Source organism: Fusarium sambucinum, chromosome IV (genome assembly GCF_050947815.1).
Source record: "Fusarium sambucinum isolate potato_lamoka chromosome IV, whole genome shotgun sequence".
Classification (NCBI taxonomy): domain Eukaryota; kingdom Fungi; phylum Ascomycota; class Sordariomycetes; order Hypocreales; family Nectriaceae; genus Fusarium; species Fusarium sambucinum.
This window is the reverse complement of record NC_139291.1, coordinates 4,242,108-4,266,047: the sequence shown is the minus strand read 5'-3', so window position 1 is coordinate 4,266,047 and position 23,940 is coordinate 4,242,108. Positions and strand designations below refer to the sequence as shown.

At 47.1% G+C, this 23,940-nt stretch overlaps 10 protein-coding genes across 10 annotated transcripts; 6 read left to right on the top strand and 4 right to left on the bottom strand.

Moving 5' to 3' along the window:
- Positions 1 to 921: 921 nt before the first annotated feature.
- Positions 922 to 2,855, top strand: FSST1_001423 (putative sugar transporter; the record flags this gene model as incomplete). The annotated part of the gene is made up of 7 exons (XM_083227319.1): positions 922 to 1,088; positions 1,144 to 1,269; positions 1,335 to 1,438; positions 1,489 to 1,635; positions 1,692 to 2,237; positions 2,301 to 2,608; positions 2,664 to 2,855. The coding sequence occupies 7 exons, from the start codon at positions 922 to 924 to the stop codon at positions 2,853 to 2,855; spliced, it is 1,590 nt and encodes a 529-aa protein (XP_083091605.1).
- A 338-nt stretch (positions 2,856 to 3,193) lies between these two features.
- FSST1_001422 (major facilitator superfamily domain-containing protein) lies at positions 3,194 to 4,935 on the top strand (the record flags this gene model as incomplete). Its single annotated transcript, XM_083227318.1, has 3 exons — positions 3,194 to 4,293; positions 4,343 to 4,590; positions 4,640 to 4,935. The coding sequence occupies 3 exons, from the start codon at positions 3,194 to 3,196 to the stop codon at positions 4,933 to 4,935; spliced, it is 1,644 nt and encodes a 547-aa protein (XP_083091604.1).
- Positions 4,936 to 6,281: 1,346 nt separating this feature from the next.
- On the top strand, positions 6,282 to 7,457 carry FSST1_001421 (uncharacterized protein; the record flags this gene model as incomplete). Its single annotated transcript, XM_083227317.1, has 3 exons — positions 6,282 to 6,564; positions 6,618 to 6,982; positions 7,032 to 7,457. 3 exons carry the CDS (start codon positions 6,282 to 6,284, stop codon positions 7,455 to 7,457), a joined length of 1,074 nt encoding a protein of 357 aa, XP_083091603.1.
- Positions 7,458 to 8,107: 650 nt separating this feature from the next.
- On the bottom strand, positions 8,108 to 10,059 carry FSST1_001420 (Cation/H+ exchanger; the record flags this gene model as incomplete). The annotated part of the gene is made up of 5 exons (XM_083227316.1): positions 8,108 to 8,960; positions 9,021 to 9,631; positions 9,698 to 9,804; positions 9,856 to 9,924; positions 10,011 to 10,059. The coding sequence occupies 5 exons, from the start codon at positions 10,057 to 10,059 to the stop codon at positions 8,108 to 8,110; spliced, it is 1,689 nt and encodes a 562-aa protein (XP_083091602.1).
- Positions 10,060 to 12,207: 2,148 nt separating this feature from the next.
- On the bottom strand, positions 12,208 to 13,974 carry FSST1_001419 (flavin-containing monooxygenase; the record flags this gene model as incomplete). The annotated part of the gene is made up of 2 exons (XM_083227315.1): positions 12,208 to 13,886; positions 13,938 to 13,974. 2 exons carry the CDS (start codon positions 13,972 to 13,974, stop codon positions 12,208 to 12,210), a joined length of 1,716 nt encoding a protein of 571 aa, XP_083091601.1.
- Positions 13,975 to 14,744: 770 nt separating this feature from the next.
- Positions 14,745 to 16,117, top strand: FSST1_001418 (uncharacterized protein; the record flags this gene model as incomplete). The annotated part of the gene is made up of 4 exons (XM_083227314.1): positions 14,745 to 15,069; positions 15,120 to 15,541; positions 15,597 to 15,766; positions 15,820 to 16,117. The coding sequence occupies 4 exons, from the start codon at positions 14,745 to 14,747 to the stop codon at positions 16,115 to 16,117; spliced, it is 1,215 nt and encodes a 404-aa protein (XP_083091600.1).
- Positions 16,118 to 17,149: 1,032 nt separating this feature from the next.
- FSST1_001417 (Zn(II)2Cys6 transcription factor) lies at positions 17,150 to 19,422 on the top strand (the record flags this gene model as incomplete). Its single annotated transcript, XM_083227313.1, has 2 exons — positions 17,150 to 18,469; positions 18,517 to 19,422. The coding sequence occupies 2 exons, from the start codon at positions 17,150 to 17,152 to the stop codon at positions 19,420 to 19,422; spliced, it is 2,226 nt and encodes a 741-aa protein (XP_083091599.1).
- Positions 19,423 to 19,649: 227 nt separating this feature from the next.
- On the bottom strand, positions 19,650 to 21,341 carry FSST1_001416 (glycosyl hydrolase; the record flags this gene model as incomplete). The annotated part of the gene is made up of 1 exon (XM_083227312.1): positions 19,650 to 21,341. One exon carries the CDS (start codon positions 21,339 to 21,341, stop codon positions 19,650 to 19,652), a length of 1,692 nt encoding a protein of 563 aa, XP_083091598.1.
- Positions 21,342 to 21,793: 452 nt separating this feature from the next.
- Positions 21,794 to 22,674, bottom strand: FSST1_001415 (uncharacterized protein; the record flags this gene model as incomplete). The annotated part of the gene is made up of 2 exons (XM_083227311.1): positions 21,794 to 22,249; positions 22,300 to 22,674. 2 exons carry the CDS (start codon positions 22,672 to 22,674, stop codon positions 21,794 to 21,796), a joined length of 831 nt encoding a protein of 276 aa, XP_083091597.1.
- Positions 22,675 to 23,075: 401 nt separating this feature from the next.
- On the top strand, positions 23,076 to 23,936 carry FSST1_001414 (dienelactone hydrolase; the record flags this gene model as incomplete). Its single annotated transcript, XM_083227310.1, has 3 exons — positions 23,076 to 23,125; positions 23,184 to 23,562; positions 23,616 to 23,936. 3 exons carry the CDS (start codon positions 23,076 to 23,078, stop codon positions 23,934 to 23,936), a joined length of 750 nt encoding a protein of 249 aa, XP_083091596.1.
- Between the last annotated feature and the right edge of the window lie 4 nt (positions 23,937 to 23,940).

The following is a 23,940-nucleotide window of genomic DNA, read 5'->3' as shown; positions in this document are numbered from 1 at the left end:
TCTTGTGGGTGGCTTGCAGCTTGCAGTTTGACAGAACCATCGGGCCTTTTGGACTTGATGGGTTTCTATGGTAAATGGATGGTCCATTCGGCAGATACTTGCCGAGAGTTTAGCAATGTCTTGGCTCGTCGCAACGATCAACCTCAGCTCCGTGGCCTCGTGGCTATTGTTACCGTAAGCTCTTTCGGGTGGCGTGCCGTTTGTGCCACTGGGTTAGGTGAGTTGGACGGGAATGGCTTCTTAGGCAAATTGAAGAGGTAATAAGAAGGGTATTTCGTTAGGTCTGGGTAAAGCCGAGCTTAAATGAGGCTGTTATTTTACAGGTATCACTAAGAACCTTCTGTTGGGACTAAACTAGGCTTGGTTAGTGCTCTTGGTACCCTTATTCGGAAATCCTCGTTATGTCTCTGAGGGTTCTTTATACAATTGCTCGAACAATGAACCGTTTTTGGAAGAAATCCATGTGTCTGGGCGAATCTGCATTAGCTGCTTACCCACCCAGCATTCGACTGTCGACTCATTTGAACGTGTCTTCTCTTCGGCTAATTGTACCACGAGGAAGATGGTTTCGGCTGTCCGGGCCGTCAAATCTTACAATTCTCACTTTACCTCTACTGGGAATGAGCAGCGAGAGTGGAGATACCCCCGCCCCCATGGGGAAATAGGGAAACCACCCGGAGTCGTGGAAAGTAACAGGCTAGGACTTTTAGGCTATATACCTTTATCTGTCGGGGGGTAAATACAGGGAGCCTCGGTTAATAGGTTAATATAGACCCTTAGTAGATCATATTTAAATCTTCTGCTTGGCACTCCATCTTGGCGGTCTTGGACTTTCTGCATTGCATTGCGACTTATCCGAATTGGACTCAATCGCAGCAACTCCCTGTCACTGTATAGTCGAAATCGACAAGGTACTCCACGATGCCTTTCGCTGTCGGTTCATCTGTTACTAAACAAGACCTCGCCGTCGCTCAGGCTGAGGCGCCTCAGCTCGCCAAGGTCAAATGGTGGGCTGACCCTGGAATGCGCGTGCTGTATTTTTACGCCGGAATTCTTTGTGTCTGTTCAGCTACGACCGGATACGATGGGTAAGCTATCATGGTTTCGAATAACGAATGGCTGAAGCTAATTGAGAGTGTCCAGCTCCATGTTGAACACTTCCCAGGCCATGGACGACTGGCAGGATTACTTTGGTCAACCCAAGGGCTCCAAGCTCGGTATCCTCAATTCTATCTACCAAATTGGCAGTATCGCCAGTTTCCCCTTCGCGTAAGTTTCTCCTGTCTTGGCGACCTGCATACTTGGCGAAATCTAATAATGGTTGCTTGGCATAGTCCTTACATGGCCGATCACTTTGGCCGAAAGCTTCCCATTGTCGTGGGATGTCTTATTATGATCCTTGGCGCTTTCTTGTCGGCATTTACCAATGGCTACGGCAGTAAGTTTCCAATTGACTGTTTCAGACATTGACTAATCAACCCTTGATAGTGTACCTTGGCGGTCGATTCCTTGTCGGTTTCGGAAACTCCCTGGCTCAGTTGTCCTGCCCTGTCCTCCTCACCGAGATCTGCCATCCCCAGCACCGTGCCATTGTCTCCGCCATTTACAACTGTCTCTGGAACTTGGGAGCCACGCGTAAGTAAACATACGAGAATTTGGCTATGACAAGTTTCTGATATTCAATCTTTTAGTCTGCGCTTTCATCGGTCTCGGTACGATCAATATCAACAGCGATTGGTCATGGCGAACCATCACCCTGATCCAGGCCGTCCCATCCCTCATCCAGATCAGCTTTATCTGGTGGATTCCCGAATCACCTCGTTGGCTCATGGCTAACGAGCGCCATGAGGAAGCCCTCACCATCCTTGCGAAATACCACGCCAACGGCGATTCCAACAATGCGACCGTGCAGTTCGAATACACTGAGATCAAGGATACCCTTGCCCTTGAATACCAAGCCCAGAAGACCGGTAGCTACCTTGACTTCATCCGAACTAAGGGCAACCGCTACCGTCTTATGCTCTTGGTCTCTTTGGGTATCATCTCGCAGTACTCTGGTAATGCCTTGATCAGCAATTACTCCAACATTATTTACGAGGGTGCTGGAATTAAGGATCAGGCTCAAAAGACTGGATTGAACGCTGGAGAGAACATGCTCAAGCTTTTCGTTGCTATTGGATGCTCATTGGGAATTGATCGCTTCGGTCGTCGCCCACTCTTCCTTACTGCCACTGTCGGTAAGTAGACTCTCGTTCCATAACCGTTCTCAAGGAGACGCGTAACTAACATTGAGTCTCTAGGTATGCTGTTGTTTTTCTTGGCCTGGACAATCGTTGCCGCCCGCTTTGAAGCCACTGGCGAGACAGAGATTAAGCGTCTCGGATACCCCCAGATTGCTCTTATCTGGCTCTTCGACGTCTGTTACTCCATCGCTTGGTCTGGTCTGATTGTAGCCTATGCTCTGGAAATCTGCCCCTTCAGACTCCGTGCCCGAGGTCTCATGATCATGAACTTCTTCATCCAGGTTGCTCTCACCATCGGCAACCAGACCAACCCCATCGCTCTCGAGAACCTTCCCAACAACTGGAACTTCTGGTGCTTCTATACTGTAAGGACCACTTCATTACTCCATTCCAATATTTCAAAGACTAACAGACAAATAGGTTTGGATCGCTGTCGAGCTTGTCTTTGTCTTCTTCTTCTACGTTGAAACCAAGGGCCCTACTCTGGAGGAGATCGCAAGAATTTTTGATGGCGATGATGCGAATGTCGCACAGGTCAACTACCACGATAGTGAGAAGCAGGCTGTTATCGAGACCTCGGAGCCAGTGCATCATGAGCGCAAGGATCTGTAACTGCACTTTGAGAACTTGGAGACCTAGTTTATAGTAATGGGGGTTAAGAGCTCCTGGAAATTTGTTTCTTCGATTAGATAAGATACTATTAATCTGAAATAAGACTGTTCTTTTCTTATCAGATCTCAGCCATTTCTGCAACCAGATGCTTGCATACTAAAGTACTTGGCGACGTGTCTTTGCAGGGATACAACCAATTAAACGTAATGTCAACAGTGTCGATAGTGCGCCCTTCTGAAGACGATGACGTCGAATCTGACATGAGGCAACAAGTCTGGGATATAAATTGTCACCCATCTCTTGCTTAACCTCACGCTAATCGTCGTTAATTAAATAAGATGGATCGCAGTTTCGACATCGCAAGTACCGCGTCAATCCATGGCGGAATTATTCCCCTGGAACCAGTGAAGGAGACTAAGCTGAGAGCAGCTAACCTCAATCAAACATCTCCCAAAGTTAACAGTGAACCCGATATCCCTGTTGCAGAAAACAGCAATAACAATGTCTCCGGTCAAGGCCAAACGAGCGACCTGGGTATATCCAAGACCAGAGGAGTCATCGTTATCATAACTCTTGCTGGTATCAGCTTTCTCAATACCATGGGCTCAGGTATTCTCATCGCTGCTCTCCCCAAAATTGCCCAAGATGTCGGTCTATCTGAAAACCTTATCCTTTGGCCCGCAGCAGTGTACGCGCTAGCAGCTGGTTGTCTTCTACTCATCTTTGGCGCAATTGCAGATGTTGTCGGTGCCAAATTGATGTGGGTTACTGGAAGCTTCCTCTTTGTCGTCTTCACATTGGCTGTTGGACTCGCTCAGACAGGCATCCAGATTATTCTCTTCAGGACATTGCTCGGGGCTTCCATTTCAATGTGTCTTCCCACAGCGGTTAGCTTAATAGCAAACACCTTCCCCAAAGGGCCCTGGAGGAACGTGGCTTTTGCCATCAATGGTATGGGCAGTCCTCTGGGTTATGCAATGGGTCTCGTTCTCGGAGGTATCTTCACCGATACCATTGGTTGGAGATGGGCTTATTACATGATGGCCATCATCAATTTCTGTTTGTCGACAGGTTCCATATGGTCTTTACCTTCTGTTTACACTGCCTCGGAAAGAAAATGGACGACAAGGCTGAAAGATGAGATTGATTGGGTTGGTGCAGCGACCATGAGTGTGGCACTCGGCATGCTTCTCTATGTTCTAGCCATGATCTCTTCGTCTTACAAGAGACTTGACGATCCTGCCAATATCGCGCTTCTGACAACAGCCATTGTCTTATTAGCAGCATTCCCATTCTGGATGGACTATCAAGTCAAGCATGGAAGACCAGCTCTCATCCCCAACAGTTTATGGAGGAACCGATCTTTTACTTCTGTCTGTATCGCTGTCTTCCTCTGCTGGGCTTCACTTAATGGCATCGAGTACTTCACCACCCTTTAGTAAGTGTCCATGATCTTACAGTACTGATTCATATGCTAACTGTTACAGCTTCCAAAAAGTAGAAGGCCTCTCAGCCTTGCAAAGCTCTCTCCGGTTTCTCCCCCACGTCATAATGGGTGTGGCAGCAAATATCATCACTGGTATTCTCATTGCCAAAGTGAAAGTGAGAACGCTGGCTGTTGTATCAGCTCTTGTAACAATGGTGGCAGCACCACTCATGGCGACTGTTGACGTAGGTGAGAATTACTGGCTTGCACCCTTTTGGGCCATGTTCCTTTCACCCGTCAACCCAGATGGTAAGTGGCAAAGTCCGACTAACTTGAAGGAAAAGACTAACCCAAATAGTTCTCTTCACCGTATCAAATCTTGTCATTTCCGACGCTTATCCCCCTGAGATGCAGTCCCTTGCTGGTGGTGTTTTCAATGAAGTAGCGCAGTTTGGAAACTCCGTTGGACTGGCGATCACTGCTGCTATCGCTGCATCTGTTACGGAACACTCCGGGATTACGACGCGCGAAGAGGCTTTGATGAAGGGCTACAGAGCCGCTTTTTGGACCATCTTTGCTAGTTGCACTACTGTCACTATTGTGGTTTGGCTTGGTTTGAAGAAAGGGGGCATTGTTGGCAAGAAGCAAGATTAGATGAGACCCATATTTGATACATTTTTGAACTTTTCGAGAAGTGGGTTGTTATCTTTGACTAGCAGGACTATTCTTAGATAAGAACGAAGCGTTTGTGACTCGGTATCGCCCTGGAAAATGGAAGAGACGCGCTTTCATAGAAACGGTTAACGATAACCCTATGCTTTGACTGCCCCAAGATGAGCCTCCATGTGATTGCCGTTAATGATATTTAACCTAGACCTGGCACACCCGCCACCATAGCACGTGATCCAAATTGCTAATGTAGGGCTCATAATTCTCAACACAAACAGGGTCTGGAACATCATCTCGGCCTTGTCGATCAACGGGGCATTTGCGCTTCATCCCCGGGATCGTAAGAAACCGTAGACAGATTTTCGAGAATCTCCCACCAATGTCTAAGTTACCGAGTGTCTCATACAGCCTATCGGGATCCTCGAATATGAAAATAAACTTCACTAGATCATCCCCTCAGGGCTGAAAGGGATCCACCGCGGAGCCGAAGTCAAGCTTCATTCAGCTTGGACCATGCACGTGGAAGCCACTTACACCAAGGGAACACGCCATTGCCATGTGTCCGGGAATGAGATGTTCTTCTGCAAGTGACCATCACAACGCCAAGTATCATATTATATTGACAAGAGTAGCCACCCCTTTGCTTAGCTGCCGCCACTGAAGAATCTTTCTGTTTTGTGGGGGGATATTCTCTGCAGGTTGGGTTCGTAATCCCAACATGATACAGCGCTAGAGAGGTGCGGAACCGCAGTTGCAGATTTGGGTCTGGGGTTCGTCTAGATCTTTGGTAATGACATCGTATTCAGACCATGTTCAATGACTCGTTTTAGAGGAGATCTATTAGCTGTTGCCGGCAATCAGGAGAATTATCACCATTAAACGTTGAGAGGCTTCACGTAGACCAACATGAAAGATAAGCACTAGAACTGGTATCTCCCAGGCAAAAACGAAGCAACATCAAAGCGGCCTGCTCCATTCCTCCGGGCTCGAATCATGCTTCAGCCACCATGTAGTATTCTGGGGTACCTTGTTCTATTGTAGTGGTATTCCAAAAAGAGATGAGCTGACGTCTCAGAATTCCGGACGACTGGGAGCCGATATGACTAGTGAAAGATCTTCGACGGTCTGAAATCAGATGCATAAGCGTTAGGCGTAAATCACCCTACTGCAGGAGCAAAGGTTCCCCGAAGCCCCTGGACCCTGTTCATGGCGCCTCTCTGCCTCTAATATACAACGCATTGTTCCCTCTCAAACTCTTCTGGTCCCTGCATTCCTCACCTTCTTTTCCACTCTTTCACAAATACCATCATTCCTTGCACACATCAGCCAGGATGGGTGGACTACTGTTGGCAGACGACTATGAGTTCCACAAGCCCGGGAACACTGACATGAACATTGCCAGTATCGCATGGGGGTTCTCTTTGGGGGTGTCCATCTTCAGTGGAACCAAGGCTATGCGACAAACCATCCGGTCTTGGAAAAGAGGAACAAGGACAAATGTCTACCTTGCCTTGCTGTGGATGGAGTGGGCGAGTAGTGTCCTTATGAGTGCTATCACATGGTGCTACCTTCGTCAATACATACCACCTGGCTTTCCCGTCTTCTTTGTCATCGGTATGTAGTCAATATTCAGTTATGGGCGAAGGGTTGCTAACGTTATGGGGTAGTACTCCTTTGGGCTTTTCAGATTCAAACACTTCTCCAGATTATCATCAACCGAATCTCCATTTTGATGGTCAACCGTCGAAACGCGTGGAAACTAAAGATCACAACCTTCCTTATCCTTCTCGTCATCAATATCAGTGTTTTCTGTATCTGGATTCCCGCTCGTCTCCAAATCAGTAAAGAACTCATCAAGGTCAACGCTGTCTGGGATAGAGTGGAGAAAGGCATCTTTCTCCTCGTTGATGCAGGATTAAACCTTTATTTCATCCACCTCGTCCGGTCTCGACTTGTTGCTAATGGCTTGACGAAATATACCCGTCTTTACCGTGTGAACCTGGCCATGATTGGTATCTCGATGACAATGGATGTAAGTATTGCCCCTTTGATGATCAGTGCTCTTGACTAAAACATGATAGGTTCTACTCATCGCGATGATGTCCCTTCCCAATGACATCGTCTACTTGCAATTTCATCCGCTAGCATACCTTGTCAAACTCCATATTGAGATGAACATGGCCGAGCTCATCACCAAGGTCGTCAAAGCAAGTAACCCTAGTGGCTACGACTACTCTGGCTCACGATCCGGTGGAAAGAGTGGTGCGAAGACGGCAACCAATAAGAGAACCACTTCTGTCTTTCCCGCTGGTAATCAGACTTACATCGAAGCTGGTGATAATATTGAGTTGCCACAGCGGACAGAAGACGGCATCAAAGTGTCCAGGACGTTTCAGACTACACAGATTGAGACTGCCAAGCCAAACTGTGATCGTACGGATTATGATGATTTACAGAGTGAATCGAGCTCTACAAGAAACTTGAAGGACGAACATTTCATTGTTTAGTCCTACTTAATCAAAAGCCTTCAGCTAGGATAGCTGCCTCACCTCGACAAATCTCCGATGGACGGGGGCTAGAAAGATGTTAATACCATTCACGCCAGTCTTTTAGTTATTTTATACCATTCTTAGAAACTTTAGACAGTACACTACATTGAGATTAAAATTCTTGCAGCGCAATTTCAGGTTTTTATTTCTAGTGACATGATCCCCTGCAGACACCAAGAGCTAAGGTGCGGCTCCGCTCGACCGGTGAGAATGTGGCCGAACCACCTCTGTAACCAGTAAGAGTCTACTTATCATTCGTCCAAAGATCACTTACTGTCTAGTGAGTAATCCATTATTCCTTCAGCACTATTGATACGGTACAAAAATCTACCTGTTTTTTCGCATCATGGAGTTGGACCTGCGGAACCCTGAATAGGTAGAGCACCCGGGATAGCATCTTGCTTTGTCACTTGGGATCCGCAGTGTGCAAGGTTGGAAATGCACTCCAGACTTCCGTAGAGCCTTGGCATGTTGATTTGATCGGACAATACTTGTGGGACAACTAGCATCATGACATCAAACAACCTTGTCCAAAAGAGAGCCAAGCAAATGATTCCCTGCTTCTTGTTGTATTGACTACAAGGCCCACCTCTATTCTCTCCTATCCATTAGATCTTGTCAACCCAAGTCAATCTACTCTTCCTTTTCTCCATGTCAACCTCATTGATAGACTGTTCATCATCCGACCAATAGTGCAGCCCCTTTTGAACTGGTAGCTGAGGGGCTTCAGAGCCCACCTGACGACTGAAGCGGTTAAATGCGATAAATGTATCGTTGTCACCAGAAATTGCATTGTTGGGTGTAGCAACACAAACTGAGGCACGATGGATTTCGACTGCATCTTCTTTAATCATCTCCTTACCAGTGAAGTGATAGATCAGATTGAGGGCAGGAATGGAAAGACCGTGAATGACGATGGAGAAAAGGACGAGCCAGTAAACAGTAGGTGCCATGGCGCGAACCAGATTGGTCTCTTCTTCATCACCCGCGCCATCTTGTGGGAACAATTGGAGTGCTTGCTCAACATAAAAGACAGCTCCAGCACCAATAGGACCGAAGTACCCCATGAAGAGAGCCTCCTTCCAATTTTTGCAGACATTAGGCATGGCATTGTGATAGGTAAGAATGGCTGGTAGGCGACGGAAGACAAGAACAAGAAACCCGAGACCAAAGAGGCGAGGAAGAGTGATACCAGTTCCAGTGGGGTCATGAAAGCTCTCCCAAGGCAAGATAGCACCGATGTACATGAAACCACTAAAGTTGAGGAGGATTGCTATGCAGGCATTGACTTGATCATGACGGGTCTCGGTTTCGCGAAGGTAGTTGCCGTCCCAGTTGAGCGCACAACCAGCGACGAAACATGCGAGAAGATCGTCAGTACCAATGGCTCCGCAGCTGCCGACAATGAAGAGACCAAAGGTGGTGGGGAACAGGACGTATGACTCGTCGTCAATGTACTTGCTGGAGAAAGATTAGTTTAGTAGACAGATAAACGAGATTTGGTGACACAGGGGCACGTACTGCTTAAGACCAAGCTTGATTACTTTGCATGCTCCATATCCAACAATGAATCCATAGGCAATGGACAAAGCAAAGACATATAGCCAAGTCTCGACAAACCAGGTCTCAAGGGCATGGGAAACACCTCCACCAAGACGACCAACCTCATCGCTACGTGCCATCAGGGCATGGGTTGCAGCATGGACTGCCTCAGCAGTAGAATTAGCAGCCGCTGTACTGACACCAGCACCAGCGCCGGACACATCGGCATGTCGAATCAGGTACGTAGCGAGCATGAGGAAGAGGAAACCAAAGCCTTCATTTGTACCAGCCTCCGCCGAGATTATTTCTCTCAGAGGACGAGGAACAAATTTATCGGCAAAAGGACTTTTGGCTATTTCCTGAGAAAGGATCGGATCGATGGAGGTAACGCACGAGGCAATAACGAGGGCAGCTAGGAATGTGATATTGGGGATGGTAAGCATGATACAGGCTGACGTGCAGAGCCACATGACGGTCATAACGGGCAAAAGACACAGTGCCATCTCCTTCCACCTCTTGATGCAGTACTTTTCCGGGAGTTGATAGCCTGCGATGACAAGCTGGACACCAATCATGACACGAGTGACGCCCTGTGTGATGCCCAGTTAGTACGTATATGACTGATGTCAGGTCTCATTCGATGACTGAGGACATACCAGAGTGATGGCACTTGTCTGGCCTGGTTCTGCCGAACCCCATTTCTCACTTTCTATGAACTGTGCAGCTATAGGGCCTAAAGCAACTCCAAATGCGACAGCAGGCACTGGATGATATTAGACAAACGTCAAGATGGATGAGGGGTGGGTGTACTAACAAGCTTCGCCAAGATACCAAGCCTGCTTGATTTTGACGGAGATGATGGCGTAGAAAAGAATAAAGGTGCCTAGAGGGATACATGTAAGCCAAGGGCGCATACCTAGGCGATGATAACCGGGCAGCAGGCAAGAAATAGCTTGAGCGGATACATACCAAGCACGCCGAGCACAATGTTCAGCTCGCTGAGACTCAGGACAGGCATTTTGGTACTGGAATATTTGGTAATTTGGACTAAACAAAAAAAAAGAAGAAAGGAAAGAACAACAAGTAAAATTAAAACAAATAACAGAGGTCCAGCCTACAAAGAGAAGAGAACAGAATAGAGTAGAGGAGAAGACGAGAGTGGAAAAGGATGCTGGGCAAAGCCTCTTTTCTATGGGATCTTAGACATTCTTTTTTTTGAACAAGAGTACCGTTTTAGTGGACTCGAATCGCAAACAAGATTAGCGTTATTGCCAAGATGTCCAGCTTGGTCTTTTTGTGTGTCTTTGTGTTGAAGGAAGAATAAGTGGGCTGCTGAGCAGTGCTTTTGTGTTGTGTGAGAATAAGGTTGCTCTTAGAGCCCTATGTTTCGTGACATACCGTCTCATTGCATCGATTAGACTTTGCGAAGCCCCCCCATCAAATTGCCAAGATGTCAAGGCAAATAGAGAATCACGCATCTTGAAACGATTCAAACAACAAATAGTGGCTAAATTAAGGTACATAAACAGAATAATGATCGATATCTCCCAGTAAAAAAGAAGAAGACGGGAGAGACAGAGGAAGCCAAGAACAATAAGCCCAAAACGCCGAGCACTGCGCCAATGATTCAATAAATGTATCAAGGGTTTGTCCAGAACCTATAAATACAGATACGAATGCTGGTTGAAACCCTTGGCAGGATATTGTATTCGAGTTATCACAGTTTACTACTGTCTTGGCGTATGAGATGGCCTTGGCGATCGGCATTTCCCAACATTGTGACCACTACGGGCAACCCGAGAGATAGTGAACTAAGCAAGAAAATAACATAGAGGCAAATGAACATGGAGAAAAGCCGCAATTGGGAAGTGTTATAGTACTCAAGCATGGGATATAGTGAGGATGAAGACGCGTTGTTGATATCAGGGTAGAGTTGTCAGTTTAAGCTTAAAAAGAAGAATGCCAAGCATAAACCCTGCTTCACGGGGGTTAACTCGCCGCACGATATTACAATTGAGTTTTATTTTAGTAGATAAGATAGAAGAAGCCGGCTCCTGCTTACAGGATTCCAAATCAAGGTGGCTGTTCTGTGCTGCGCTCTTGCTTGGACCTCCTTTGTCAGCATTCCCACAATCGTAGAAGAACCAACGGGATACTCGGCCCAAGTATCACAGCGTAGCATTTATCTTATTGCTTGTTGTACTACACTCTCTCGAACAGGCAGGTAATGGGCAGATCCATCAGCATATCTCACTGTGGCATTGTCTGTACTAGCCAATAATGTTTACAATTATGCTCACACGCAACTCCATGTGGATTTTAGGATCAAAGCGGCCGCAATTTCTTACAATGCATTTTGACCAGGACTATCCGGCCCGGGGCTGATTCTGGGGGTGAAACGTGCTGTGTCGATGTAAAACAGACCATGTATGATCGGCGCCCTCAACTTGAAAAAATCACGAATCGGACCAATCGATTTAATGCCGCTATGATAAATTACAGGTCGTATCTATAGAGGCTCTGTTGTCATCATAGACCCGCGTTGGGGGCTACAACCGCATATCGGCATAGATCTAACATTATATGGCATTACAGACGGGGTTAGTCCTCGGATAAGGCAACTCTGATAGTGTTGAATTATTTCTCGTAATTGTTTCACGTCGTCTCTGATGGGGTAGCCATCAAAGTTAATTCTTCGTGTAACTCGCCCCAGATATATTCAACGACAGAGTGTCTCTAGAGGGACACGACGCATGCCGAGCCTTCTTCTCTACGATTGAGGTCTCTATTCCCATATATAATTTCTATGTTCGTTTGTTTACTTATTATAAAAGTTCCCGTGAAACATCTATATGTAGATATGTGCAGAGTTCTAACAGACTTGGCTCCGACAAGGTGGATAGAAGATTGGGGACGGGTGTTGGGGAATTCGGCTTATCTTGGCAAGAGACATATTGTCGCATTATTGTCAAATTAATTCCATGCGGATACGGATATTCAGATCACTTTATAGATTCACCATGTCACAGGGTTGAGACTGCCCAAGTAAAGCTCCTTACAAATTGGTATTATACATACAGCTGATCAGCCAAGGGATAGCGAAACGAAACTACAGATACGTTTGAGCCCACAAACATCCACCCATCGCTTGCATCGTCACATAATTCTAGACCTTCTTCTTCATCCCCACCTCTTGTACTTCTACTCCCTGAATCTTACCCCAGCTCTCCTCCTTCTCCATAAACTCTTCCACCAGACCCTTAAAGTCAGCCGGCAAATAAGGCGACGTGAGTTCCGCGTAACGGCTTCCCTTGCGGTGGGTGTTGAGTCCGAGATCCTTCATCAACATGTTACAGTAGGGCAAGCCTTCAAACACCATATCCGGTAGATCAGCGCCGTAGCCACAAGGAAAGCGCCACTTTCCCCATTGTGTGTGCAGCATGATCTCATCTGTAATCTCCTTGTCGGATGAAGGGATGGATCGGATCTTTCCTGCCATGAAGGCAGCGATCCAGTGGCCTTGAATGGTGGCACATGTCGCGGTGCTGACTGTTGATATCATGCCTGAAAAGGCGAGGTCGCGAGTCTTAACCATTTGCGAAGGAACCATGAAGCGATAGTATCGAAGAGGGTTGGCTTCTTTGGCCTTGACGTTGAGTTCGGGTTGTGACTTCAGACCGGGATACAGCGACAGAACTTGTGCATCGGCTGCTTTGCTGAGGGCACGCTTCTTGTCCGGCGAGTAAGGAAGACCGAGCTCGTCTTCCGCGAACTTGATAGTTGATTCCTTCTTCCAGCCTGTTGAGCAGATAATAGCGTCTGTTTCAATGACCTTGCCGGAAGTAAGGATTGCTCGTTTGGGCTCAAGACGGTCGATATCGTCAATGTGTACCCTAATCTTGCCCTGCTTGACAAGATCGAACAGAGGTGTATCGTAGTTCAGGATACTTAATCCACTGCCGATCCAATAAGCAGAGTGCCAAGGCTTCAACTTCTGTAGCTCGGGGTGTGAATCGTAGCCATTGGCAGAAATAACATCGCCACTAAGAGCCTTCCAGAATCTATTGACGATAAGTCTTCCTAAGGCAGTGCCGTGAAGAAACTCCCTAACGCCAGGGTAACCATCAGCCTCACCCCATGGGCAAGGGCTGAACCATGTCATCCAGCGAATGTTCAGAAGTTGGTCCAGACGCTTCTTCAAAGGTGTGACAAAAGGCGGTGCGATCCAGACAGGGCCGTTACCTGTTGGGCGTACTATCAGATCGACTTCTGCGCCATCATGCACCAGGGCGTATGCGACGTCAAAGGCGGACTTGGCACCACCAACGACGATTGCTTTCTTGACTTTCAGGTTGGGTGCTTCTTTACAGAACTCCTTTGCGTGGAAGAGTGGAGCGTCGAACAATTCTGCATCTTTATAAGAGGGCATGTTTGGTGTCGAAGTCAGACCTGTTGCGAGAACAAGTTTTGCAGCGTTGATGAAACGGCTTCCAGCAGGTGAAGTGACGGTTAAACGCCAGCCCGCGTCTTCATTACGTTCCACAAGATCAACAGCAGTATGGAACTGTACCTTGTCGTAAATGTCGAAATGTTTGGCAAAGTCGGTAAGATATCGGTGGAGTATGGCACCAGGGATATGATTGTTGGGTCCAACGCCATATGTCTCGACGTCCATTGGAAAGTCGGGGTATTCGTATGTTCCTTTCATGTTGTTTGACTTGAGACCTGGGTACAGTCTGTTCTTGGACCATGTACCACCGCATGACTCGGCCGATTCGAGAATGGCGAGAGAAGCGGAGGGCAGGATTTGATGGATGGCTTTTGCGGCGGCGAGACCAAACCATCCTGGACAACATTAGCTTTTTGGTAAGAACGATAGGTTTAGTGAGGACGTACCAGCGCCTACCACTACTACATCGTATGATTCAGTCATTGTGATAAGGTTGAGGATGATGAATGGGACTATTCAAGATCGTGTATCCTCAGTTGTGATGAAAAGATAGTTTATGATGTCGTGTATCGAGAGGCGAATCAGGGCTCTATATCTGTCTCGTGTCACAACCCATGCGGATATTTCCAAACACAGCTGTTTCGCCCATTGCCGAATGGCACCCCTGGGTATGCCTACCCTGAGAGGCTGAGTACGACGCATGAATCTAGTTCGGAAGCTTCAAATGCCACGCGATAACAAGCAAATTCCAACCTAACAACGTTAAGACTAGCTGTTACCCCGGGTTTTGAGGTTCCGTAGTAATGATGATCTCCATTCCGACCCCACGTTCTATTGAAATTAATCGCCTATCTCGAGTAACGGAACGCTAGAGATAACGGGATGTAGAAGACATAGGCAATTTGAGGTTCCGTACCAAGCTGGATTGACTGTCTAATGGAACTCACATTGTCTCTCGGTCTAATTAGCGCTCAACCAGCATGGTTGTGCAGGGTACGGCCTTTCCGAACGGAAGTTCCGAAGGCACGGAACTCACAGTTCGTCCCCTTCAACCAAAGCCAACTACGAGAGATAGTGCCCTTCACTAAAGTTGCAATTGGCGGATAAGGAAGATACCCCAAGTCTTCAGCTCGGGGTAGCTCTTTGGAGAAGGCTTGCGCATGGATAGTTTTGTCTATATATCCCACAACAAGATACCATCTACACACTGATTCCCCATCATTGACCAACCAAACAACACGCCAATCATCATCATGTATGCAGATATCTCCAAGCCTCCCGCTCCTCTTCCCCAAGCCAAGCCTCAAACGGTAACTGAAGGCATCACACTTTTGTCTCCCCTGTCAAGGCTCGGACAGGGTCCCGGCCTTGTAATTCTTCATCCTGACTCAGACAAACACTTGGAAATTATTGATGGCGTTCCTTCGGCGCTGATCAAGTGGGCTGAAGAGGGGTATGCTGTTGTTGAGTTACAGACGAAGGCTTTGAAAGGAGATGCTGGTGAGGTTTTGAAGAAGGCAATGCAAGCGTTGAGAAGTTGTGACAGGTTCATGAATGACAGTAAGATTGGACTTATTGGTAAGTTTCCCTTTTCTATTAGCATGCGAATCTATCTAATACATTGGTAGCATATGATCCACAACTGTGGAACAAACTTGCTCCTGTTATCACCGACAACGACATAACAGGTGCAATAATTTACGCCAATTCAGGTGATTTGGCAACGCTACAAGACGCCACGATCCCTACACTCAAGCACATAGCATCACGCACTGAGACGCTCCAGAGAAATGGTGCATCATCAACATATTCCTACCCGTCGGCCAAGTCTCACTTGGTAGCGGTCCCCTTCACCGAAGACTTTGACTACTCGACCGAGTCCGTCTCTCATACAAGGAATCTCACCTTTCTTAAGCCGTTGACGAACGGTCCATATTTTGATCTCGAAGCTATATGGGATGAGCATACATATTATGAGTTTGCGGACCGGTCGGTTGAACATACCATGAGTACAATGGTTGATCAACCATATGTTAATCACGTTCCCACTGTGAGTAGTTCTGTATATGGGTATACTGAAGGGATGAGTGCTGACTAGGCAATAGCTAACGGGCGGAGTTGGTCGCACGTCGTTGTCAAACTTTTATCGAGACAACTTCATCTTCCAGAATCCCGATGACACAGAGCTTGAACTGATCAGTCGCACTATCGGTATTGACCGTGTTATTGATGAGTTTCTTTATAAATTTACACATAGCAAGCCTATTGACTGGCTGTATGTTTCTCCCTCACATTGAACGATTGAATCATATCACTAACATGCAACAGTCTTCCCGGCGTTCCACCAACCTCCAAAAAAGTGGAAGTTCCCTTCACAGCAGTGGTCAATATTCGCGGCGACCGCTTATATCATGAACATATAGCATGGGATCAAGGAACTGTTCTGGCCCAAATTGGTTTGATGCCACAATATTTACCATTTCCTTATCTTGTTGACGGACAGAAGGAGGGTGCCAAGTATGAATATCGCGTTCCAGTCACGGGCATTGATACAGCGTTGAAAATGAGGGATCGGAACTCTGTGGCCTCAAACGAGATGTTTGGGTACAAAGTTAGGGAGGTTTAGTTATTGAATAGGGTATCTTGTACATCATTTTTTGTAACAGCACGTTGCATATCTTGTCGGTTGACAATGTGTAATACATTTTACAAAATAACTCGAGATACCAAGACTATTCCTATGTGAATGACAATTACCGTTACCTGTTACAGTGTAGGGTGACAGCCCTCAGGGTATCAGAAAAATTGACCGCTGGAAGCCTAAGAGACGAAATTAGTAGGTCACTTTATGCCCCTTAGGCCATAGTTCGTAGACCACTTGTTTTTATACCCTAAGACTTGGGAGGCCGTTTTTTCTGCTCGCCAGTAGACAGCTTCTCGCTTATCTCGCTAGTGCAATTGGTGATAAGGATTTTGTGGAAAAGATTACGACTCGTAGCTCCACAGTCCTTTACATTCTATCATCAGGATGCGGCTCAGATTGAGCACGATAGAGGTACAAATCAGACTAATCGGCTACGGGACCGAAGTTTTAAGAAACAAAAGATACATAAAGTCTGAACATGATTACGATGTAGTCTCTATAAGTATTGTCAAGAGCTGTAGGTAAACTCGTACGGTAATTGATGTCTCGCCAAGGTGGCTTTGCAGGTAGGCAACCCTGTAGTCAACTCAACTTTGACCATATACACACAATAATTTACCTTATTTCCCATCATCAACACGGTCCTTCGTCCGAAACCGGGCCGCCGCTATCAAGACCCTTCGAAACACTTCCTCCCTGATTGGCCACTTGTCCCAAGATCACCTCCTAGATTCTTACTAGTCTCGGGGCGTATGAATCGCAAAGCCTATTTCCTAGTGTCAAAGAGATAACAAGTTACGTATCCCTGGTACCCCAGTGACATTCTTGGTTTAGTTTACCCCGCATGGGTCCCAAGATCAAAGCCACCGCTCAAAGGAGAAAGGAGGGATAATAAATAATTCTAACACCGCGTATCCTGTTTGCCAACTTCTTCCTTTGACTTGTCCACCTCCACGACACGGTGACCCTCAATCCACGCCTGAGTAACCGAACTGTACATATAACTGCGGCAGAATGTCTCAGGCTAGAGGCGTCAAAAAGTCAAGCAACCCAGAACCCAGCAAACGCCGGACTCCTTATGCTCTCCGCGCTTGCGAAGCCTGTCGTCGTCGCAAAGGCAAATGCGATGGACGTCAACCGTGTCGCCATTGCGCAAGCCGTCACCAGAATTGCAGCTACAACGGCAGTTTAGAAAACAATGAAGATTGGCAATCAACAGCAACAACTTTAGTTGCACCAAACACCGCTGCACCCGATCAATATCCTCCATCGAATCAATCAGGGCCACGTCAGACAGATCAGAACGCCATTGTGGATATGCTTTCAAGTCTACAAGCGCAATTGAACAGTCTTGCTGCGCAGGTCAACTCCAATCATCACCAAGAGACAAATTTGCCATCACCTGTTACTATTATTGAGAACGCGACAGCTACCATCAAGCGAATTGACGCCGAAAACGCAAACTCCAACTATAACGAGGATTCAGTAGAATCGCCCAGATCTTCAAAAACAGTTACTTCTCAAAACTTTTACGGCCCAACATGTCCGGACTACGCACTCAACGTCGGCCAACTAAAGCTACGCCATAGTCTTCATCAGCGCCAAGTACAACTGGCGAGCATTCACGAAGACGGCGATCCAGATGAAGACGAACCCGAAACACAGGATGGCCAATTTTCCATGTCACCACATACCATCGACAAAGGCGACCCAGCAATGCTCCTCACATTCCGCTCAGTTATCGGCCTACAAGAAGCTATTCAGCTGCTATATGTATACCAAGAAGTTGTCGGAGAGCTTCATCCTGTTGTCGATATTGATGGGCTTGTGATGCAGACTAGATCGTGGTACGCCGATGCGGGAGCTGGGGTATGGGATGTCGTGGCTGCGAGCACAGGAGCGGAAGCATATGAGTTGCTCTTGATCATGAACCTCTGCCTTGCTATCGCGTTACGAGCGGATTCGAAGGCGGGAAGTATGAACACAGAGAGTTTGCTCAGAGACAGTTTCCAAGATGCTGTCAACGCAAAGCTTGCGGCGCCCGCGAATAGCATCAAACATGCTACCATCATATTTCTCAAGGGCTGGTATGACTTTTTCCAGGATATGCCTCGTTCGGCTTGGCGTATGTGTGGTATCGCAGGGCGGATGCTAATGGAGCTTGGACTTCATAATGCTGCGGTCTTCAAACATACATTAAAATCAGAAGCTCAACGTACAGAAGCTTGTACTTTGATTAGCAGTATTGTTATCCTTGATCGACAGTGGAGTTATGCAACTGGGTTACCGATACATTTTCACGAAACAAGCTTCAGCTCAATTTCGACCTCATCAGTGAGTACATCAGCTGTATTATATGTCATGTTTACTTACACCCCTAGGTCAAACACCCGTACTTGAAAGCTATGCTGTCATTAATACTTATAAGTGACCGCTTCAGTGAACCGATTTCCAGCGCAGCGAAAGGCGAAGGCTATAATGATGAAAGCTCTTTTGAACTGATGACCTTTCAAATTGAGCAATGGCGCAAGAAAGCTGTCGGTGAATATTCAATAGCGCAATGCCATACATGGCAAACAGATCCGTCTACAAGGCCACCGACATGGGCCATACTGCTGAATCTTCGCGCCGAATCGGTCCGAAGCCAACTCCTCAAACCGTTCTTCTTTTCGGAATCGGATATCGAAAGCACGAAGAAGCATGTCAGAGCAGCCACCGAACGAGTTTACGATATCATCAATGTCTTACACACGCTTGATCTTACGACGGATATTTATAGGAAACAACATCCATGCTATCAACATATTCTCGCTTGCACATCTGGACTCGCATTTCTTCTCATGGCGTTCATCAAACAGAACAGAAGTACCATAGTTCCAAGTCTGACACCGGACCTGGTAGAATCTCTAGGTGGGAGCTTCAGCATGGCAGTCAGTCTCACAACGAAATACACCAATCGCTCGTGGTCAGCGCGCAGACTAGCAAAGCGACTCGTCGAGATGCGACGTAATCTTCTCAGTCTAGGCATTCTGAATGCTGCGAGTCCTGGAAGCCATGAGGGACTGGACGGAGTCACGGAGTCTGTGAGACGAGCGAGTCTTGCGCAGACTGGATTTGAGGGTGGCTATACTGAGTATTCGCCGCCTTTTAATACTGATGCTGTGTTCGGAAGCGGAATCGGAATGCCAGGGGTGGATACAGATATGCAGATTGGGTGGGATGATCCGATGAGGTTACAGTGGCCTCTTGGAGATGTGAATCACATGTTTTCGGAAAGCATATTCTAGTAAGAATTGCACATCATAACTTAGGATAATATATTACGAAGTGAGCTCATATGCTTTCAGTAAATAACAACGAATTTTAATACGTAGATTTATTTGTTACGAGTACGATCTTGGATGCATAAGGATGTAAAGTATATGTGTAAGCTTTAGTTGGAATACGAAGTAATTTAGTGTTAATTAATTGCTTTAGCCGTAGTGAACTATCATGTCGAATCTTCAGCAATGATCTAGGCCTTAACAAAAACTCCATGATCGATCTCTTGCGCTTTTCCTTCATACTTCCACTGCTGCACATAAACCTCGCCTCCTTTGGGACACTCAAGTCCCTTTCCTTGACCGTTGCAAGTCGCGTAGGCACCTAACAAGCTTCCCACAAACTGACCTGCGCCGAAACTGACAAGCCTCGCTTCGGCAGTTGCAACATTGACCTTCTTTCCACCATGCTCCGCTCCAAGGTTATAGTGAGTTGCATTGGCGGTTTCGATGAAAAGCCGAAGTGATCCGTGCTCCCATCCCCTGGGAACAGGGACTGTCTTAGGAGCGGGCGCTTGTGGGCCAGTGGCACGGAAACGAAGCGACAGTTCGGACTTCTTGTTACGGATTATGCCGAGATCGATGTGGTCAACTTGTGTACGGAAGACAGTGATGCCCACTTCTTGATCCTCCTTCTGGGGCTTGAAGTCAACATCGATGCTGAACTTGAACAGGGTGTGTGTTTGGCGGCGACCAATAAAGGCCATTCCGCGCTGGCCGGATAACTCGATCTCATTGCCGCCAATAACGCCGGTGACATTGTTCCTGCTGGGGACAATTCGCATGCCCTTCGGTGAGAGGCTGAAAGTGCCCTCTCTGGGTACTCGATGGTGAACAAAGTGGGGAGGAATCGACTTGGTCTTTTTCAAGTCGTAGTTATCGGGGTCACCGTTGAATGGTCCATTTCCAGGGACATTGCGGGTTGGCTTTGGAAGAAGGTGTCCTGGCATGCGGCCTCGCACAGGCTGGAGGACAGGCCATTCGCCCTTATTCCAAGTCGCGTTGAAAAGAACAGCTTCGCGACCCATGGGAGAAACGCCCTGCTGTGTAATCCTGGTAGCCAAGCAAAGGCCCCACCAGTTTCCCTTCGCATCCTGGAACAAGTCACCATGTCCGACAGTCTGAAAGTACTCATCTGTTCCTCGGTTTGTCAGGATGGGGTTGTTCTTGTAGGCCTCATATGGACCGGTGATCTTTTTCGCGCGTGCGATTGTGATGGCGTGGTCTTCTGCCGTTCCGCCTTCGGCGATCATCAAATAGTAGTACCCATCTCGCTTGTAAATATGTGGTCCTTCGGGCCAAACACCGCCCGTGCCATTCCAGATGTTCAATTCGGGAGTAAGTGCTCCAGTTTCGAGGTTGAGTTCTTGAAGTGTAATTCCATGTGTCGCTGAGTAAACCTTTCCATCATCATCCCAAAACAGATCGGGATCGATATGGGTAGGCTTGAACGTGACAGGATCACTCCAGCTCGCCTCATTCCAAGGGTCTTTGGTCTTGAAAATGACACCAATGATATCTCCAACTCCGAGGTACTCGCAGATGACGTAGTATTCGCCCTTGTGGTATCGAATTGTTGGTGCGTACATACCCTCTTGTTGTCCCTCTGTCTTCCAGCTTACACCGGGGAGTTGTTTCTCACGGTTCCAGACATGACTGATGAGACGCCAGTTGACCAAATCTTTAGACGCATAGACGGGAAGACCGGGGAAAGAGATGAAGGTTGACGTGACGCAGAGAAAGATGCCGTCTTTTTGGATACATGAAGGGTCAGAGTGCCACCCTGGAAGAACTGGGTTGGTGAATGTGGAAACGTCTGTGTTTGGCTTGTCTCGGAGGGCACTTCCCAACGCCAGAAGCGGGAATAGCAGAGATGTGAGGAGCATCTTGGCGATTGAACAACAAGCGCTGGTCCATACAACGCTCCAAGTTACTTATGGGTCCCTACACTGAGCTTATATGTAAAGAAGAATTTAGCCACATTGCGGGGAACAATGTGATTGCATCGAAAATGGAAGTAAGTCGTTGCAATTGACGATGCCGATTTGGCCGCTAATAATTTGATCCTTGTTGCAGCGTCATAGTTGGATGGTGATCTTGTCGAGAATCATGCTGGTTTGAGGGGTCTTTGCATATGGGACCATGTTGATGCTACTCTATACAAATAGGCTGATTCAAAACTCAAGATGTCAGTGTAGAGAATTACTCAATGGGTGGAATTGAGACGTTAGTATTTTAGCCTAAATTATATGCGCAGATCTACCCCAGACGAAACCCATGATCCATTTAGGTCATCAGCAAACAAGATTCTGTGTAACAAATAAATTGAATGCCGAATCTAGTTATCGTAGCTAATTAAACCATCAATAGTACCCGCATGCAAACCTCCAGTAATTTGGATATCCGCTGCTGTAGTATGTCTCGCCGCATCACTCAGCAAATAAACAACCGCTCCCGTGAGATCGTTCTGGGTACTCAATCTTTGATTGGGCGGTGACAACCACATTTGTTCACCTTCTCTCTTACTCTTATGCTCGCGCACGTTTCTTGTCATATCCGAGTCCACAAAACCAGGGGAAATGGTGTTTACCCTGATCTTCTTTGGCGCAAGTTCCACAGCGAGTGCCTTGGAGAGCATCAGAATACCTCCCTTTGAGGCGTTGTAGGCGGCCATCCGGTAGCCTGGAAGACCAATGTGGGCCGACTGTGAGGCAAGCAGAACCATACTTCCGGCAGTGCCTTGCTTAATTATTTGACGCGCCACCTTTTGAACGACGAAGAATGTTCCTCGAACCTGTAATCGTTAGTAACTATCATGAATGGACGTTCCCTTGGCCTGCTAACATTAATCTCTTGAATACGCGTAAACTCATCCCATGTCTGGTCCAAAAAAGGCTTGTCAATCGCGATACCCGCCGCAGGGACAACGCCATCAATGGTTCCAAACTCGCTCAGAACCTTGTCAAAAGCGGCATCAATGCTCTCTTCTGATGTGACGTCCGTCTTGATATATACAGTCTTGGCAGAGAACTTCTCTTTGAGCGTGTTAAACTCAGGAACGGGTTGGTCCTGGATGTCTAGCACTGCTACATTGCCGCCCATCTCGCAAATGGCCCGTGTACAGGCGAAACCAATACCTTGGGCACCACCTGTCACGATGTAGTTGCGGCCACGGAGCTCAAACATGGGACGGACATCTTGGAGAGGTTCGGGAGACATTGTAGAGGTATTTGGTATGGAGTAGAGGGGGCTGAATAGTTGAGTTGATGGGATGGACTCTGATTATTGTTAATTCTTGCTAGTATAAGAAGATAATGAGGATCAATACGATATGAGTTTGTATTATCGTCTGTTTTCTTATCGTGTCTCGAGTCAGTACCGCCGTGTCGGCAAACGGAACTAGACCCACTTTCCGCCGTTCCGATACCAGCCCGGCAGTTCCGCATTGAGAGTTTGGGCCTCTTGACTGCCGAACAATGAAACAATATCCGATCCGATCATAAAGTTTGGTCAATCAGAAAATTATAGTTTGTAACGCTTATCGGTATTTATGCGAGGCTTCACTACAGTGTGATATCAGGATACTAAACTTGAACAGATTCATTCGACCCACAACAACCATGGCATCTCATCCTCCTGCTGCGTGTTGCACTGTTGCCAGTCTTCATGAGTAAGTGCATACGCAGAAATCCATTATGTACTCGAGTGCGGCGTATTGACTTGTGTAGAGGCGAGCCTACAGGCTCGATAATCCAGATTGATAACAAGATCAGTGGCTATGTAGCCAAGCCTTCTTCTGGTCAACCAAAAAAGGCCATTCTATATCTTCCAGACATTTTTGGAATATGGCAAAACAGTAAACTCATGGCGGATGCCTTTGCTGCTCAGGGTTACCTCTGTCTTGTAATTGATACCTACAATGATGACCCTGTACCACTGCAGATGCCTGATGGTTTCGACATCATGAAATGGCTTAACGAGGGATCTGATGGAAAGAATCCCCATACTACGCAAGCAACAGACCAAATTGTTGTCGCCGGTATCAAGTATCTCAAAAGTATTGGTGTTGCGAAGATCGCTGCCGTGGGATACTGTATAGGTGCCAAGGTTCGTGTCATCCACCGTGGTGAACCATTCCAGCAAGACTAACATCATTTTAGCATCTCATTCGCCACTTCAAGAGTGGCATCGACGTGGGATTTATTGCACATCCGTCCTTTGTGGAATCAGAAGAGCTGGCCATTATCACCGGACCTCTCTCCATTGCTGCCGCCGAGCTAGATGATCTGTTTACTGTGGAAAAACGTCACGAGAGTGAGAGCATCCTCTCAAAGTCAAAGCAAGACTTTCAGATTAATCTTTTCTCCGGTGTTCACCATGGATTTGCAGTGAAGGGAGATATGAGCGACGAGAGACAATTGTTTGCGAAGGAGCAAGCTTTTAGTCAAGCGGTGGCTTGGTTCAAGAGATTTATACAGTAGTCGA